General features: G+C 38.2%; 1 protein-coding gene across 2 annotated transcripts; it reads left to right on the forward strand.

The window, feature by feature from the left end:
* The first annotated feature begins 4344 nt into the window (after positions 1-4344).
* Positions 4345-18216, forward strand: cabp1a (calcium binding protein 1a). 2 transcript variants are annotated; one of them, XM_088335521.1, is made up of 7 exons: positions 4345-5322; positions 13385-13415; positions 14782-14925; positions 15013-15122; positions 16944-17018; positions 17083-17155; positions 17254-18216. In XM_088335521.1, the coding sequence occupies exons 1-7, from the start codon at positions 4609-4611 to the stop codon at positions 17277-17279; spliced, it is 1173 nt and encodes a 390-aa protein (XP_088191647.1). In that variant the 5' UTR covers positions 4345-4608; the 3' UTR covers positions 17280-18216. The 2 variants fall into 2 exon arrangements, with proteins under 2 accessions (XP_088191647.1, XP_088191648.1); XM_088335522.1 differs by lacking the exon at positions 4345-5322 and adding an exon at positions 10324-10576.
* The last annotated feature ends 1843 nt before the right edge of the window (positions 18217-20059 follow it).

A 20059-nucleotide genomic window follows, 5' to 3' on the forward strand; every position in this document is an offset into this window, starting at 1 on the left:
GAATCGTCCTGCTTTCCGAGATTGGCCATTGTTGACACTGGCAAACATGGCGGCGCTGATTTGTAAAGCAACCATAGGCCGGGGAAACTAAGTCCGGCGAAATAACAACCTGAGAGTCAGAGGGCGATCGGGTGAGGCGGTGCCGTAAGAGAAGCGTGGAATTTTCAAGATGTATAGTATAGAAAAGAAGAGATACGCAGTCGGGGTATTTATTGACTTAAAAAAAGCATTTGATACCATTAATACTCCTATACTATTAAAAAAACTGGGAAGATATGGCATCAGGGGAGTGGCTTTGCAATGGATTCAAAGTTATTTGACGGGGAGGAAGCAATATGTAAAAATGGGAGAGTTGTCATCTGAGTACTTGGATCTGTTGAGGAGTACCACAGGGTTCTATCCTGGGACCAAAGTTATTTAATTTATATATTAACGATATTTTTAACGTTTCAAAACTATTGAAAATAGTAATATTTGCAGACGACACTAACATTTTCTATTCAAATGATAACTATATTGATTTGGTAACCTGTATTAATCGTGAACTAATTAACCTAAAAGCATGGATGGATATAAATAAATTATCTTTAAATTTAAATAAAACCAAAGTAATATTCTTTGGTAATCGTAAGGCAAATCAAGATTTAGAAGTAAAAATGAATGGTGTTGCAATAGACATTGTATCAGAAATTAAGTTTTTAGGGGTCATAATAGACAATAAATTAAGTTGGAAAACACACATCAGACACATACAAACTAAGGTATCTAAAAGCATTTCAAATATTAATAAAGCCAAATTTCTTTTATATTATAATGCATTGTATTTGTTATATTGTTCTCTAGTTCTGCCATGTTTAACATATTGTGCAGAAGTCTGGGGCAATAATTACAAAAGCCCCTTTTTATCCTTCAAAAACGTGCAATAAGAACCATACACAGGGTAGGATATCGGGATCATACCAATATTTTATTCATGCAGTCCAAATGACTAAAATTGGATGATTTAATAAAAATTTTCACTTCACAACTGTTGTTTAAAGTCAACAAAAACATAGTGCCAGAAAACATACAAATATTATTCACTCGGAAAGAGGGAAATTATAACTTGAGTGGCTGTAGTGAATTCAAAATCCCAAAGGTGAGAACAACCAGGAAAAGTATGTGTGAGTCTGTGTGTGGAGTCAAACTTTGGAATAATTTACAAGATGATATCAAACAATGTCCAACTATCCATGTGTTCAAATTTAAATACAAAAACGTATTACTGGTGAAATACAGGGACGAAGAAAATGGGATATGAGGGAGATTGGAAATATTGCGTTTAAAACTATGGTTAACTTGTTGTTATTGTTGCTATTATTATATCAGAACTGTTATTATAAATATTATGCTTATTTTTATTGTTGTTATTATCATTGGTGCCACTGTGACAGTTGGTAACTAGGCGCATTATGACGTTGAGGGATGGGATTTGCGAAGATTAGTGTATAAAATATGTGATTATTGTAATTATTATAATTATTGATATCCGACCTATGTAATAAGTATATCCATGAGATTTTGTTATATTAGACATAAGAGGAAAGGAGGATTTGTAAAATGTATTTAATAGGGAAGATAACGGGGTAGGAAAAATAAGCATCTGCTTCTGACTACCCCTTTTCGAACATGTTATGTGACATTATTTTGTTGTTGACTCATTGTTTTTGTCCTGTTTTTATTGTAATGTTCGAAATAAAAGTTTTCATTCATTCATTCATTCAATGTAATATAGAATACACTCTGTAGATGGTGAAAAGACCTAAGCGCATTGAAAAATTGAAGTTAAAATAAACAAACAAACCCTGTCTATTGTTTGCTGGATGTTAGATGTTTGGCTAAATATATTTTGGTTTGTTTTAGAGAGGATTTAGTTCCAAAAAAATAAACGCCTAAAATTCTATTGTCTCTGGCCCATCCAAATTGGACAAAATAAAGTTGAAAATAATGATTTGGTTGTGTTTAGGTTGATAGGATGCCTTAACCACTTGAGTCGTGGGGGCACCTTTTTCTGTGGTGTGACTTGGGCAAGTACAGCCTGGTGGCACTCATCCCTCTCCAGGCCAACATATGTTTCCACACGTTCTGGAACCGGGGACTTTTTGCATTTTAGGCAAATGTGCTAACCCCTGCACTTGTTGGTTGGTTGGTTGGTTGGATGCCTTAACCACTAGGGTTGTAGGGGCACCATTTCCTGTAGTGTGTCTTAAGCAAAAAACAGCCTGGTGGCGCCCATCCCTCTCCAGGCCAACATATGTTTTAATTTGGCAACATTAAGACTATGAGAAAGATTTTTTTTCCCTCCCAACATGATAAAGACGTCTTTTTTACATATTTTCAAAAAGGTTTTGCTGGGTAGTTAAGAAACAGAAATAGAAGTTAACATTTTCTCTGGACCGGTGACTCGCAGTTTTGGAGGCAGGTGAGGATGTGCCTCACTTGTCGACAGCAAAATATTAAATATATAAGAAATGGTTATATTTATTCATTGTTTGAGTTTTTTCTCAATTACCTTTAAAAGGTTTGGAATTTTCCAAATCGCTGTCTTTCCGCTGAACATTATTGATAGAATTAGCATGCATTGAATAATCGTGCTGTATAAAAGATGCAAAGCGAGGCACGCAGTTCCCCTGAGGTCGCTGGTTCGCGCCTCGGCCGAGTCATACCTAATTGGTAAAATGGCGGCGCCCTCTGTTGGCTGCGGCTGCATCGGCTCGCTACAACGGGTCAGGTGTATCGACATTTCGTTCTGTGTACATTGTTACAAAGAATGACAATACAAAGGAAATTATTATTATTATTAATAGTCAGACCAGGGATTCTCATTTGGTGTACATCTCACCCCGAACTATAGAATTAGGTTTAGTAGTAGCAAGCTTACAGCAAATCAAGCAATCCATTAATATCTTTGTAATTGCATGGATTTTTTCCATAATGCAGGATTACCCATTTATTGATACCTTTATTCAAAAAGAGCATAAAATAATTTAATTTATTCAGTCAAAGGTGCGTTGTGTTCTGAGAGTTGTTCTTAAAAAGGTGAAAGTTAAATATTTTAATTGTGTGTAAACAAAGCCTGACTTCGTTTAAAGAGCCCATATGCTTTGTTTTCCACTGTGCCTATCTGCTTTTATCTTACTTTTATCAGAGCTGTTTGGGGTGGAACAAATTAAGTTCGAAGAATGGGAGCTGAGGTGAGTACTGGTCGTTATGCTTGTCCCTGCAGGTTTTTCTGTTCTATTTATCAGTGTAGCATGAACATCTTGAAAAAAAGAAGGCCTGTTTCAAGTACAGTCCAAACGCCAACCCAAACCCCAAGAAAGATGAAATGAGCAGAGTTTATTTGAGCGCCTCTAAGAAATGCTTATAATTGCACACAAATCATGAATGAACTGAGGCTGCAATGCAGACACAAGATATCGTGGCAGAGTGTAACAAAGTTCCAAATTCCATACAACTCCTTTAAAAATCTAGTGCTGAACATGAGGAGAGACAGAGGGGCAGGGAAACAAAGAAATACAATGACAGGTAGATAATGAAAAAGAAAGTCAGCGAGAGAGAAGCCCAGCCGGGCCTAACATAGATTAATATTCTACGTTTGACTCAATGTTAAATTTGGGTCGGTCGAACTCGAGTTCGGGCTGAAGATCTTACCTTATGTGGTGGGCCACAATTAGACCGCAGGCTATGAGTTTTTGATGCTTGTGGTTATGTAACCCACTCTGAAGAAATAAGTCGCAAGGAGTAACGCTCACTTTTTTCAGCCACATGTCAATAACTGAGAAAAAAACGAGGAAAATCGTAAAAAAAAATGTTTACATTTTTTTCTTTTCTGAAAGATATGACATCGAAATCACTTTCCCCGAGTTTCACAATCCACAAAAATAGAGTAAGTAAAAAAACCTGATTAAAGTTCAATATTTCCAATTTTAGAAAACAAAATTAAAGTTCTTTTAATATGTACTTAAATAAATACGTGCTAAAACGTCTTTCAACCTGGTCTAATTATTTTTTTTACATGTGTACGAATACCTTTGTTTGAATTAAACTTTGATATAAGACTATATCCCTTTAACTGTAAAAATATTTGAATGACATTGCACCAAAAAGAGCAAGGACAACTTTAAACCTGAATCTCTCAAGTTTTTGATCAGAAAAGGGTATAGGGAAGGCCATAAATCAAATGGCCATGTATTCAAAATAGGTAATGATAAAGCTTTGACTATGGTATGATTTTGAAAGCTAATTTCTTATATTTTCCACTGAGACCAAAAGCCCAAATTTGATATTTGCCTCACTGACTCATTTCGGTGGATCACATCTTGTTTTCTGCTCTCCCAATCAAACAATGAAAGATGAAGGTTAATGGATATTTGTAAATCTGACTGTGCCTCATCAGACACCAATATCACCGCACGTCACTACCGAGGACCCATTTGCTTGCCATCCCTGCACGTGTGCCACGCACGCACGAAAGCACAGAGAACAGGTGCTGCACGGGCTGAAGGAAAACTGCTCGACAATGGAAAGGAGCGTACGTGTCATGTCGAAATTTGAAACGCCGCAGAAATGAGCTCCTCCTTGCCAAAATCGGAATCAACGACCTCGTTGCTGAAAGCGCCCCCGAGAAGAACCGTGCACGTCCACGAACGCACGACAGAGAGCCGCAGAAGTCATCACCATCATCAGCATCATCACCACCGTCCTACCGCCGCGATCCAAAATAACGGTACCGACGAGGGGGCTTTCTTGTCCCCAGACAGCGACGTCAGCGCCCGGAGACCGCTCTGCCGCCCTGCACTTACTGACAACCGGGATAAAGTTGAGTCTGTGCGGGTGAAGTGTCGAGCGTCTGGCAACCCAATTCCGGAACCCCCCGAGCGTCACGATGAGGTCAGCCGCGAAGCGAGGGACCGTGGCACGCATCGGCACCACCATCGCCGCAGAAAGCACATCCGTGAGGAGCGAGCGACCGTGACGGGACCGCCTGAGCCAGAACCGCCACCGCCGACGGAGCATCGCCGTCGTTGCCGCGCACGCCCTCTCCCGGGGATGCTCTTGCTCTCGGACAGCCACGACGAGAGGACACCCCTGTGCGAACCGCGGGACCAGAAGCGGGCCGCCTTGACTGAAAGCGGTGGCCAGGCCAGGAGGTCCCCACCGGCCGCCAGCTCTCCGAAGCCGCTGTCCAGCGCCTCCTCTCGCCATTCGCGGAGGTCCAGTGCCGCCTCCTCTGTCTTGGACGTCAACCTGCGGACTGTCCTCAATTCACTCTTTGGCCAGGTAAGAACTGTTTGAAATTCGAAGGGTCTATTTTTCATTCCTGGACAAAATGTGTTACACGTCGTACACAATGTAATTTGATATAAGAAGGGAAAACAACACCTATGCATTTTGTCGAATTATTTAGGTAACTTTTTTAAAATCGTTTTTATTGTTATGTCATTTTGTAATGAACCATTTCTTTTTTATCCATCTAGTTATTTATCTATATGAATTAGTGGTACAGTATCTGATGTGGGTGCCCCTTTAGGAAAGAGGAGGTGCCCGCAGACCCGTTCTGAAAATAGATAACCAGTCCTCGGTCATTGTGATTTTCTGGTAAAATTATTTTGTTTAGAGGTTAACTGTCTCTATTCAACCCTCCTTCCATTAGGTAACCTAGTAATAGCATATTAATAACGTTGTAATAACATAATTATTTTTTTAAATGCATATCAAACTGGGTGCACTTTAATTAGTAACAAAAAGTAGCTCTCGGCTCGAATAGTAGTTTGAATATAGATACAAATATATATATATATATATATATATATATATATATATATATATATATATATATATATATATATATATATATATATATATATATATATATATATATATAATGTCTTTTACCAGACAAAGAGTCTTTCAGGCACAAAAGCAAAGGCTGATCATCATTGCCATAAAGTTTGTTTTTCAACAAAAATATGAAAGTGATGCAATGTGTATTGTATGATGCAATACTCAAAATTTTAAAACAAAAACGTTATACCCCAGTGATTTGGCGCCACCAGGCTGTACCAGCCAACCAACTAACAGTATTGTACGATGGGAATATGAACAAAGCCACCCTACCTTAAATCCGGAAGGAAAGAGATTTTCCTCACTGATTTAGGATTTGCTATCAATATTGTCACATGCTCCAGGCAGTCAATGCCAAGCTACACAGCAACCATAAGATTAAGGTCCTGTATCTGAGTCAAACATTTTCTGCTACTGGTAACTATGGAAACCAGTACTATGTCTTTCACAGCTTGGAGAAGGCTGGGCACCGCCAGGCTGATCTTGTCCAAAACACACCACAAGACATCGTGTCCCTGACGATCCAGACAATTAAAGGATCCTGGAACCGTGATTTACTGTAATATCCATCCATTATCTGCACCCCTTATCCTCAGTATGGTTGTGGGGGTGCTGAAGCCCATCTCAGCTATCTTCAGGCAGTGGGCAGGGGACACCCTGAACTGGTTGCCAGCCAGTCGCAGGGCACACAGGGACAGACAATTCGCTCGCTCATTCACACCTAGGGACAATTTGGACCAGACAATTAACCTGACATGCATGTTTTTGGAATATAGGAGGAAACAGGAGTGCCCGGAGGAAACCCACGCAAGCACGGGGAGAACATGCAAACTCCATACAAGAGGTTCGATCTCATGACCTCACAGCTTTGCCACACACGCGCTAACCACTTCGCAGCTGTGCTGCCCGTTTTACCGTAATAGTTTTTCATACTTTCTACCTGAGAAATGTCCACTGTTGGGACGATTCACTTTTCTCCTAAAACAATGGTCCCCAACCTTTTCAGTACCGTGGACCGATTTAATGTCTGACACTTTTTTCCGCGGCCCGGCCCACCAATATTATTAGTAATACTAACAATAAGATTATCATGATTTAAATAATAAGCATAAATCTACTGTGTAATCATAACTACGAAGCATTAGATTTGATTTCATCATCACACTATTTTTACTCAGGGTACCAGAGACGAATGCCAGAGAATGAGGAAAACAGAAAATCACCCTGAAAAATGTATATAAATTCTAATAGCACGACAAAGCAAACAACTGTTGATGAATCGGACTTGGAAGGACATTAAATAAATAAATTGTACATTTTGTCTTGGTACTGTGTTTATCGTTAACATTGTCAATAAATGATATTAGTCATGGCTCCACATATTCAACATTGTGGTACCGAGAGTAAAAATAATGTGATGATGAGATGAAATACAAAGCCTGAATGAATATTTTTTGTGTGTGATGGTTTTCTTTAGAATAAATATTCAATATTGAATGACTGACCTAATGTATGAACCACCTTTTTATTTTTTTGTAGCCCTAGACATTTTTCTTTTTGTTTTTTTGGTCCGTTGCGGCTCTGGTGTTGATCCATGAGAGACTGAAAAATAGTAGAGTTGAAGCCACATTTTTTTCTGACTATGTAATACCCAAACCTTGACCGCCTCAGTCGTTGGAGCACGACTAAGGACACAACTCTGGACAGGTCTCTCCTGGCCTGAGTTTGGGTTTTGCAAAGTAGTCACCAGTCAATTTTTTTATGTTGTTGGCCCAGTTCTTTCTGTATTCCTCTTTCTGCCCCCTTGGACTGTGCACTGGAAAATTATCTTGGCCTGTCCTCATGATCTTCTGACGTGAACTTTTGTCTCCGCTCAGTTGACAACAGTTATTCACATAGGTCCAATGTGCTCTCTGATGGTGTTCCGCACTGTTTCATTTGTCACATGAATCAAGTAGCTGATGGCTAGAAGTTTCCTGTAGCATTCCAACCCTATGGCTTGGATTTTCTTTTACAGTTTCGGTGTCTGAGTCAATGTCTCGCAAGCGTAGAGAAAGATGGAAGTAGCTAGCTTTCTTTTCCCTCTGGAAGAGTTTATTTCTGGCAAGTGTGGCCATGAGTTCTGGTTCTCACTGTAACTTCACTTACATTATTTTCCTCAATATGTAAATAAGCAATACGCAGCCTGCAAAAGCATTAATGTTACTCACATTTTTAGATGGACTCCAGGCAATCCTTCTTGTGCAAATTCACTTCTTATGTAATAGATCCTCCTACAGGCCTTTTCAATGAGAGCCCTTCCAGTTAAGGTGCAAATCAGTATGTGGCCAAATTTAACCTCCTGCATGATTTACTGCAAACTCTTAGCAGAGATCTGCTTGGAAAATGACTCAATTTTGTGCCATTTGTTGGAGGGTAATTTTTGTCACATTTAGGCTCAAATTGGTTCAATCATTTTGTGTTTTGAATTAGCTTTCTGCATATGTTTGTGATAATCAAGTACTGTAAATGAATTGAAGAAATTGTAGACTAAAATGCAATGCCAGGTACTTTTATGGAACTAGCTGTGTAAGTATATATATATATATATATATATATATATATATATATATATATATATATATATATATATATATATATATATATCGGCTCGCTACAACGGGTCAGGTGCAATCGACATTTCGTTCTGTGTACATTGTTACTCAGAATGACAATACAAGGAAATTATTATTATTATTATATATATATATATATATATATATATATATATATATATATATATATATGCTATTGTTAAGTGAAAGAACCCATTTGACATGCAGCACGGTAGTGTTGACCATTTAGATTCATGTGCGTGTCTCACACAGTCTTTGTGTGCACCTCGACAGGGAGCGTGTCTGCTGAAGGTCACAGTGACCTTGACTTTCAATGCACAGGGCAGAGGATGACATGTTGGGGGTGGGCTCAAACGAGCATGATGCATACAGTGCAGATACATTTGTAAGGGAAAATGCAAAAACAATTATTCAAAAGAACAAAGGAGCTACAAAATGTGACAACACCTCACAAAACAGGGATTATTGGAAAAAGGGGACTTTTTCAGCTAGTGTTAATTAAATCTCTTGGTGAAAAGTGTGGGACACAAATCCCACAAGACAAAACGTCACACAAGATTGAGTCTGCAAAGACAGATGAGATTTTTTGTTTTTGTTAGAGCAATGGGACATATTCAAAAGGCTGCCATACAAGAACAGCTTCAGTTGAGATCTTTCTGCTTACTAAAGCGAGCTTCAACTATCCAATACCTAGCTATTCAACATCAATCTTTACCCCATTTGCAGAACATTTGATTAATTTTAAGTAAACATGTTCTTGTGATACTATGTTTTGAACGTATTTCTCCAAGAAAATAGGACAGATATATATTTTAAATGAAATAGGAGGGAAAAGGTTATTATTTCACTCGGAAAAAATATCAGTTATATTCAGATGAAATAAAAAAAGAAAACTATTACATTACTCAAAATGACCGAACATTTGAATTTGTTTTTTCAGTATATTTTAATGTAGTAAAATTAAGAAAGGTATCGTATTTCATTTTTTTAGAAAATATACCAAGTAATACAAGAACTTTCGCAGGTTTTTTGTCTTATTTGATCAAATTAGTTAAAAATGTACCAAAAAAGAGAAACACTACCCAAACATTTGGCAAATTTTGAGTATATTCTTTTCATTTACCAAATTTCAATCTTACACTTTAAGTTATTCATAAAATAAGAATAATACTTGAAATGAGCAAAATTCTCCAGTATTATTATTTTTCTCACTGTCCAACATTTGTTAACTTTTTTCTTTAGTCAAATCATGCAAGAACATATCCTTAAAAAGAGCAATATTAATATGGCACAAATCTTTTTCTATACTACCCTTTCCAAATAGACAAAAAATCAAGGGCGTAGTCATGGCATGGACGGGAGGGACATGTCCCCGACTAATATTGGGCAATCACTGTTTAGTCCCCACCAATATTATGTGGTCACTTGAAAAAATGCACTATACCCCATTATCCCTTTCTTCCTACTTATAGTATTCTGCAACCCAAACAGCTTTGCTAAAAGTAGGATGAATCAGTTAGGCGTGGTGGGAAAAAATTTAGAGGGTCTCCTTGAACTCAGTTGTGCATTGTTAAAACTAAATAGAGAAAATATTCTGCTTTCAACTTTTTAAGTACACTTCAAACAACGTACCCCAACTTTTAAAAAGAAAACTAAGATAAAACAAATGTTAGGATATAAAGGCTAAAATCTTGGCCCATGGCCAGCGATAGTGCTTCTGTATAGAGTTGTATGGCTTGGGCAACATCAGATGGAAACATTGAATCGCCGCCCCTTTAATAGGCGTACTCCTGTTTCTTTCGTAGCCTGCTTTTGCCTTTTATATTGTCTCACAGAAACACATTGCACAACGTATCGAATCAGTAGGAAGCTTCCAGTTTCTGCTTTCATCCTCACAGCAAAAAGAAATAGCAGGGAGTGTTTCATAAGTCCACATGGGTCTCATTGAAACCAGAATTTATGCTCCTCTCAAAAGACAACCTACAGATGTTTCAGAAAAAAAGTCCACCTGGTCCTTTTTGATGCCATTTTTCTCTTTTGGTATGGGCAACTGCCTCGATACATCACTCACAGAGGTAAGAATTTTGATCTTGTACATTCTATTGAAAAGGCCATTTTGGATTTGAAGTCCTTTCTTTGAATGGAAACTGTTTGTGTGGGGCAACTTCTGCATAGATACCTCAAATATTTTTTTCTGACTATTTTCTGTTGTCATCATGTTGCTGTTTTTTGTGGTTGAAAGACTACGTTGCTGTCCTCAGCTCCTGTTCCTGCTTACAGTTTTTGTGACACTGTCCATTTGTAAGTTGACAGTCTGTACTGAACGATGCATCAAGTAAACTGTTATGCATGATGAATGGAAACTTGGCACGCTGCCTTCTTATTGATGCTTTTAACTTGTTTTCATACTGTGCATACTCTTCGCAATGCTCTCTTGGTTATTTGACTGACAAATAAATGGAAATAGTCTTTTGGGATCATACTTTATGGTACAGATCTAATAGATCCTAACATAAGATGCAATTTAATTGTGTCTGTGAGTTCTGAACAAATGCAGAGGTCCGGGTAGTTTAAAGCAATTGAGGCCGTTATTTAAGTAGGAGACACATTGTATAACAGGGAGTGTACACAGTACCAATGCAATGACCTAGTTTGCCTGGGTCACATCTTTCCATGTCCAGTTGCTTCCTATTGAAGTCAATTCCAAACTAACTGCATGACCTACCAGATAGAGCTGAAACACCTTTAAGCCTGAAATGTAAAGATGACAAAGGACGTTTTATAAAGCCACTGTTCTGATTAATATTGTGTTTGTAGAATTTTAACATTGTGTTTGTAGAATTTTAATAAAGCAGCAAAACTAACTAACTAACTAATCACAACCATAACTAACCTATAGCCAGCCCATTAGAAAAAAATATATATTTGTGACATATTTTATAGTCAATAGCACAATATTTACCTGGATACAGGTAATCAAATCCAAAGACCCACCTTTTCTGTGCTTTGCATGTTCTCCCTGTGCTTGCATATGTTTCCTCTGGGCACTCCGGTTTCCTACCATATTCCAAAAACACGCATGTCAGGTTAATTGGCCGAATCCAAATTGTCCTCAGGTGTGTCTGTCCCTGTGTGCCCTGCGACTGGCTGGCAACCAGTTCAGGGCGTCCCCTGTCCACTGCCCGAGGTCAGGTGAGATGGGCTCCAGCACCCCCTGCAACCCTACTGAGGATGAGCGATGCATATAATGGATGGATGGATAGAAGGATGGATTATATAGGTATCAGACATAGCTATAGTAGTAATGTTAACTTGGAAAGGGGGGACCGTATCAGGACAACCTAATTTATCATAGAAGACAATAACATGTTGAACATCGAAGCCGACCCCCTAAAAACGCTTTGAAATAGTCACATACTAGAAGAAATTGAAGAAAACGTGTACAGCAACCTGTGGTAGCAGTAAAACATTCATATTTATTGGCTTGCGAAATCTTGGGAGCTTGCAAATGAACACTTAGTTGAGTAACTCCATATCCATTTTGTCTCTGGGCTTCAATCCACTCAAATATCTCCTTGCCCATGTCTGGGTACAGTCCAAGACGTTTTCCTTTTTTCTCCAGACATTGTGTATTGCAAAAATAATTTTACAAATATATATAGCCAAAAATTTTGCACACATTTACCGTAAGTTCTGTGCCCCATAAATTTCCTGTTGGGTTGTTGTTCCTGCGTGAGCCATGCCTATCTCCCCAAATGCTGCCTACCATGCGCTTCGGGTGGCATACACCCAAATATGCCGCCCTGATTTGAGTATTCTATTTTGAAGATGTAAATTTGTCTCTGGGTAAGAGTATATATGGTACGAAGAAAGTACGAAGAACGACGCCACCATAACTGTATTCAGTTGTACTTTAAATGTTAATACAAACACGGCCAGCCTTCAAATTATGTTGTTGGCTAATCGAGGGCTGTTTGAGACATTGTGAAAGATGCACAAGTGTTCAGCATTTAGAAGACATTGCAGTTCATGATCTGCATTTAGGGAGTAGTGGAATAACGCAATAAAGCACAATGTAGTAACGTCAGTAGAGTTACAAAATGATATTGATAATGTGTTACAGTACTAGTCAACGAGAAAAGTAATTATATTCAAAGAACGCGTTCCATTGTAACACATTAGTCTCAACAGTGATAATTGCACTCTATCGTGCCGGGGGACAGTTGAAAAACACTAATCTCCGATACCAAAGTCAAGTGTAACCCCATTAAAAAGTGAGTGAGAAGTAAATAAATAAAATGATAATTCAACATTAAAATAAAATATAAACTTTCTCCCCACCCCCAAAAAAATATTTTCTCCTTTTCTAACGTGTTAGGCCCAACACTGTTACAATGACAAAGATCTCATTATCTTGCAACACGAGCAAGTAGAATGCAATTTGCTGCCACTGAAAATTCTAATGTTTGATGGCCTGTCAGTCACAGTGACAGGAAGTGCTGATGATACATATTCAATTGCTAGCTTGTGTTTCCGTACGTCTTGGTTGTTTCCAGATCCTTCAGCCGACAGAGCTTGGATGTGACGTCAAGACACGCTGTTTTGTTTAGACACCGCCGTGCTTCTTGGGCTGTTAACCCCTGAGGCTTCTGGGTTATGTCTGTCGCTGTCTCTGCCCTTTAAAGGTTGTGTTCGTTGAATGCAAGCATTGGTGTGGGAACATTTTGGACAACAAATTCTTTGAGGGATGAGGGGCGAAAGATTGCATTGGGGATTGTTTAATGATTTCACTAGTTGCTGTTTTTTTCTTTAGGTATCAGTCACATTCTGTTTTTTGTTTTCTCCTGTGTCCTAAATAATGATTTGTTGTGTTTTCTCACTAGGACAGAGAACTTCGTCCAGAAGAAATGGATGGTATGTTGAAAATGAGTCACCAAGAACAAACACCCATTTTTTGCAGGGGTTGCATTTCAAAAAGGTTCTGCGATAGTCAAAACCTGCGAAGTACAAACTTTTATTTATTTATTTATTTAATACTATAGAACTCTATACATTAAAACCAAAGAACAAACCCAAATTACAGTCGCTAGTTATTATTCAAGAAATAAAAGTACTGTACTTTATAAATATTATTTCATTTACAAACACATTCTGTACCTTCAAATTTTATTCTAAAAATTACCTTTCACTTTATTGCACAATTGTATCAAGGACACGATCTATTTTACTTCACATGATACTATGTCGTGATCGTGTGGACGTTATGAGAAACTGCATTTACTTTCCGGTCGGCAACCCAAAATGTAGAAATAGCCATTTTGGACCAAAAATGATAAATATGTCTGAAGAGGCAAAAAAATAAAAGCCTTATAAAAGCCTTATAAGGAAGGAAACACATACTATATCTATCTATATTTATTGGAAGAATCTGTTCTATTTGCCCCTTTAACAGACACCATATATTTTTCCATTATCAAACTGATAGGTTTATTCTGTTTTTACTATTGGACAAAAGCAAAGGAGATTTCATAGGATGCCAGTTCCTTATTTTGACTCACTGTATTTTTTCGGTTTCCAGTTTATCACAACAAAATGCCACTCAAATGAGGAGGCAGGCCCGGCTGCCTTAGCCCTTCACCTATTGGTCGATCAGTGATGCCCTCAGTGACATGGCAGTTGATTAGTGCTCTCATTGATCAACCAATAGAAGAAAGCCCTAACAATCTGACCTGCCCCATCACCTGAACTGTTGTGACAAAAAACACAACAACAAACAACAGTGAGTCAAAATAAGGAACTGGCATCTTATACAACGTCCTTTGCATTCGTCCAATTGTAAAACTAGAAAAAAACTTATCACGAGCATTTTTGAAAAAGTGCCGGAGAGCCACTGGAGGGCGTCAAAAGAGCCGCATGACGCAGGTAAAATTTAGCGGGTCGATAGAATGCGTCTTCCTCTGCCTTTTGGTCCTTTGGTCGGTCCATAACGTTTTGTTGACATGGTGGCTTTTAGAGAAACTTTAAATTGAAAAAGATTAGCACTTATTTAATAACGATTTGTCAAGCTGTTTTACATACATGTACAACTCCGACAACAACATCATTAACGCACATGCAGACACAGGCAGAAAAGAGGCGGGGCGACGATTTGCCAATCGTAATGCAGAACAAAATGCACAATGAAAATCTATGTGGTGACGAAACCACGAAAAGTAACCACTCTACAGCTGGAGATTACTGTACTGTATTTTACTTACTCAAACTTGTATCTGCTTAACAGAGCTGCGGGACGCATTTAAAGAGTTTGACAAGGACAAGGACGGTTTTATCAGCTGTAAAGACCTTGGAAACTGTATGAGGACCATGGGATACATGCCGACTGAAATGGAACTGATCGAATTGAGCCAGCAAATAAACATGAACTGTAAGTGCTGGCTGATTTAGATTGTACAGTTAGTTGTATGCATCCAAATTGTAGATGTTGTTATTTTTTGGGGGGGGTTTTCTGCAGTGGGCGGTCATGTTGATTTTGAAGATTTTGTCGAGTTGATGGGTCCGAAACTCCTCGCTGAAACTGCCGACATGATAGGAATAAAGGAATTAAAAGATGCCTTTAGAGAGGTAAAAATTTCCCTTTCTTTAATTTTCCCGAACATGTATGAGATTGTCATGATTGTTTTCTGTTATTAGTGTCAATAAATTTGTTCAAACCAAAAAAAGTATGAAAAATACAAGAGAAAAAATAGGAAAACTATCTTCTTTTTTTTACTATTGAATTAAGTGACATAGCATTACAACAAAACTAATAACAAATGTACTCACACTACAGATTTGAAATGACTCACAATTCCTAAATGGCACTGTAGGCAGCCATCTTTTTGTTAGTTTTCCTAAGCCTCAACAAGGAAGTAGACATCTTTGTATCTTTTTAAGTGTACTCCATAGTTTTACACCCAGAACTAACACTTAGGATTTTATCTTGGTCATCACCTTACATGTTTCAAGCATAAATACACTTCTCTAAAATGGATAAAAAGAAGGAAGCTCATGTTTACTACACAAAACCGCATCATGGTGTTTTTAAACTACAGGGTTCATGAATGTAAAATGACGTCTTATAGATAATTGGTAGTGGATCTTTAGTGTTTGGGCTTATTCATTGTTCTGTTTTTTTTGTTGTTTTTTGGGGGGGGGGGGATTTAAAAATTGGGTCAATGTTTTTTTTCCTACCTTCCCTTAAATTTCAGCACAATTTGACAAATGATACATACAATATCTAAGGCTTTTCCTGTATAAGAAATCTTTGACTTTTTAAAAAACTGCCACTGATTCATCAAATTTATTATTATAATATGCTATCTCATTATGTTCTGTGTTTTTTTTTTATGAGTTCTAAATAGAGTTTTTGTGTGTCCTTTCTGTCACTGTTTGGTTAATACGTCTTGTTAGCCCTGTGTGTGAGTGTAGTTTTGGGTTTTGTTGCAGTTTTTTTCCGGCTATTGTCCTTTCAAGTCTAGTTGTGTCGCTAACCATTGCTTTTGTCGTGCTCCATGTCCCCTGTTGTTTGTACCAGGATGGTTTCTTATTTTGCTACTTTATCCTTATTTTGGTTTTGTCCTCCGAGCTTTGTTTGCTATTTTGTATTTTTGTTGATCCTTTTGAGCACACATCTGCCCCGTTTTTGTTTCCCAGTTGGGTCCATCACAATCACAAGATGGCGACGTATCTGGTTTTCGGCACAAATTATGGTTGATATCACCCAATTGCGTACTTTTGATGACTCGTTTTTACGTTTTGGGGGGTGGACCCAAGTGAGGGAAAGCAGAAACTGAGGTGGGTATGCTCAAAATAAGGATGATATTTAATAACAAAACGGGGAACAAAGTAAAAAACAGACAAGGGGTCATAAAACAAATATCATGTCCAAACAAAATCACACCTAACAATATCCAAACCAGAAAGAAAGACTAAACCGTAAATGGAAGGGACAAAGTAACAAACAAACAAGTGGTCATAAAACAACAAAATGTCCAAACGAAAACATTGATCCAAACCAGAAACAAATACCAAAGCGGAAATGGAGATGCTTGCAAGAAACAAACCAACAAACAAACAGGGGGTTACAAAACAAATAAGATGTCGAAACAAAATCAAACCTGACATTATCTACACCAGAAACAGACCAAAATGGAACTTCAGAATCACACGATCGCTTGTGTTGTCCAAACAGTCAGAATAAAGGTTCAGGAAAATTAGGGACAGGTGTGTGGTGATGGGACACACATGTGTCCAGTTCCAAACCTGGTTGCCACGCTCTGGGCCTAGGTTACATACCAGATCATAACACTCGTTCTACTAAATACCATTTCACTGTATTTATGATGTTAAAATGTATGCGAATGTGTCATCTTAAATGCTTGTTTACTGGCACTTTCTGCTTAGTTCGACACAAATGGAGACGGCGCGATAAGTACGTCTGAGCTACGGGATGCGATGCGTAAGCTTCTAGGCCACCAGGTAAATTTTGTCTTCAAAAACATTGTGTCTTATTTTTCCAACTGTCGAGGCTTGTTTTTTCCAGGTGGGTCTGAACGAAGTGGAGGATATTTTGCGGGAGGTGGATTTGAATGGAGATGGGCTTGTTGACTTTGAAGGTAAAAACACTTTGTTGAAATATTTATAGCGGCTGACGCTTTCTGATGCACTACAGCCGAGAGCATGAGCCTCCCCTTCTACTCCCCTTTCTGCACAGAGTTTGTACGAATGATGTCTCGATGAATACCGAGGCATCTCTCCATACCTGATCGAGTCGAAGATTTCTGAGCCATTCAAAATTTGACTGACACTGGAATTTCAACTCCTTGAATGTCGAGAATGAGTGAAGAGCCACCACCATTTTCTTTCAAATCAAAAAGTGTTCTTCCTGTTACGTCTCCAGTCCAATGGAGGCAGAACTTGCTGTAGCTTATCCAACGATTGTATATTTGTTTTTTGCACTTTAACGATGATCTAAAAACGTCCTTTGTGTGTAAAATTCTGGTGTTCCAACACATCTTAAATGTCCTCATCCTATTGCCTTCTAGAAGAAATATGGGATGTGAGATTATCTGTTAAATGTTTTCTCTTGATATGTAGATGATGAAAATGTGTAATTGTGTCTTTAAGTGTGTGTCTTTAAGTGGCCCTCATGGGAGCCCTTGTAGCAATACTACATGTTTCAGATTTGTATGTGACTGGCCTGTCTTTTGTCACAATGTTGTTATACTAGCGCTAAAGCGTCATTTAGACAGCCACATAAAATGTCTAAAAACTCAACTGTGATCCGTACCAGATAATGAATGTTATTTCTGTATCCAGCCCACAAACAGTTGTTATATCATAGAAGATTTGATACCTATGACCACCAAAGTTATAGCTGTCGTCATCCTGTTGTGGTGTTCAGCATGTGCCACGGTGAATTTAGAGAAGTTTCACGTCACGCACTTTTCTTCCATGCTCACAAACTCAAAGTCCCCAAAATGTCAATACAACTTTGGTCGCACATAAGTTGGGATGACATCTGTGAGCAGTAGTTAAAATCAATGTCAGTGTCAATATGATTGTAATTGTGGTCAAGTCTCACAAATGTGTGTTGATGAAGAAAATTCTATGCATGCCAAAGAAAGTTTTTTTCTGTTCTCAAATTTGGATTCACGGAATAAATATAAGCAGATTTTTTTGCCAAATGCAGTGTGCATAATAAAGATCATCGCATTGCTGTCTCGAAACCGACCGGGAAGCAGGAAGTTGGAACTCAATTGCGCAGACAATCTGTCACTTTAATTGAGAAAGAAAAGTTTTCCAACACACAAACGGACCAGAAACGAAACAAAGTAGGTTCAAAGGCAGGCAAAATTACAATCTAGGCATTACTCAGGTCAAACTGGCATGAACAGGTTTTCAACAAGGTTAAGCAATGATCTGGCAACGGGCAGTCCCAAAAGGAGCGTTTAAGTACTCCAAGAGCAATCAGTCCAATGCGTCCCAGCCGGTGTCAAGGGGCGGGGCCATCTGGGCGCCATGACAACCGTGCAGGACATGACAATTGCAGCCTAAGTTTATAGGTGGTTCTGTTGTTGTGTTTTTCCCTATTGTATTGGATTTATACTATGAGCTTCACCAGGCTGTACTTACCAAAGTCAAACCACAAGATGTGGTTAGTTAATGCTATAGGCAAAAATATCAAACGTGTCAACTAGATAATTTGTATAACATAAAAACAATTTATTCGTTTTTTTTTAAATAAACACAGCTTCACTGTTGGTTCTCCTGATTTAAATGGAGCATGAGTCACCTTTTTAAAAAGTCAGTCATCTTTGAAAAGAACGGTGCAAACCTCAATTTATCTTATCATAGCAAGATCTGATATCAACACACTTTGTCCTTGATCACGGTCAAGATTGTGAAACTGGATGAAATGGAATCATCAAAATTTGAATGAAAAATATATATGTATATATATATGTATATATATATGTATATAAATATATTCAGCATATTTCCCCACTTGCCATTAAGTGAATGTTGCTTTTTATACGTAAAAGTATATATTTATTGTATTTTCCAGTACAATTCTTTTACACACAATTTGAAATGATCAAAAACGTATAAAATTCGTGGGGAACGTACAAGTTGACAGGTAGGTGTACACTAGTTGGCTTTTATTACGTTGTGTTTGCTTCATCATAAGGTTGATGGCTATAACTGCATTTGTTTGCCAGTGCTCTGTTTAATAAGGGAATCCGTCATTTACTGAGCTTATTAAACGTTACCATGGTAACCCAAATCGTGGCTCCTTTTCGTCCAACCCCTTCGTGTGCAGTGTGCTGGCTGTGTTGGACTCTCCTGATTGGACAAGGGATCGACTATAGACGGAGCGTTGAGACAGTCCTGGGGAAAGAGGCGTGGTCGAGATGTCAAGGCCACGCGTTTTATGTCACCAAATGATTTTGTTCAAGATTAATTTAAGAATTATTTATAAACATGTGTGCATGCACATTGATACATGTGTTCACAAAAAAATACAATTTAAAAAATATGTCTCGGGTTTTGTGTTTGAATATGATCGCAAAGAAAATCGTTGAGCCCGCCTTTGAAATACAGGAGAAGATTATTGGTCAAAAAGCACGTCTGTCACCCTCTGCGTTAGTGATGGTAATCCCGGCTCTTTTTAGAGGAACGGCTCTTTCGGCTCGGCCTACTAAAAAATAAAAATATCTAAGTCAAGTCTAGTCACGTCATGTTTATTTGTATAACCCTTAATCACAATAAGTCTAAAAGGGCTGCACACTGGGTATTTGTATATTGTATTCTTTTTGCTTTATTATTGTATTGTTCTCAGCTCAGGAATGCTGCTGGAAATGTGAATTTCCCTTCGGGGATGAATAAAGTATCTATCTATCTATCTCTATCTATCAGACCACAGATAATTGCAAACTACAGACTATTATTACACCCCCCCCCTGATCTAAGACCTACATGAGGGTAAGGAAAAACTCAAAAACCTCAACATGAGGAAA

Source organism: Urocampus carinirostris, chromosome 5, assembly GCF_059441175.1.
Source record: "Urocampus carinirostris isolate Australia breed hairy pipefish chromosome 5, RoL_Ucar_1.0, whole genome shotgun sequence".
Taxonomy (NCBI): Eukaryota; Metazoa; Chordata; class Actinopteri; order Syngnathiformes; family Syngnathidae; genus Urocampus; species Urocampus carinirostris.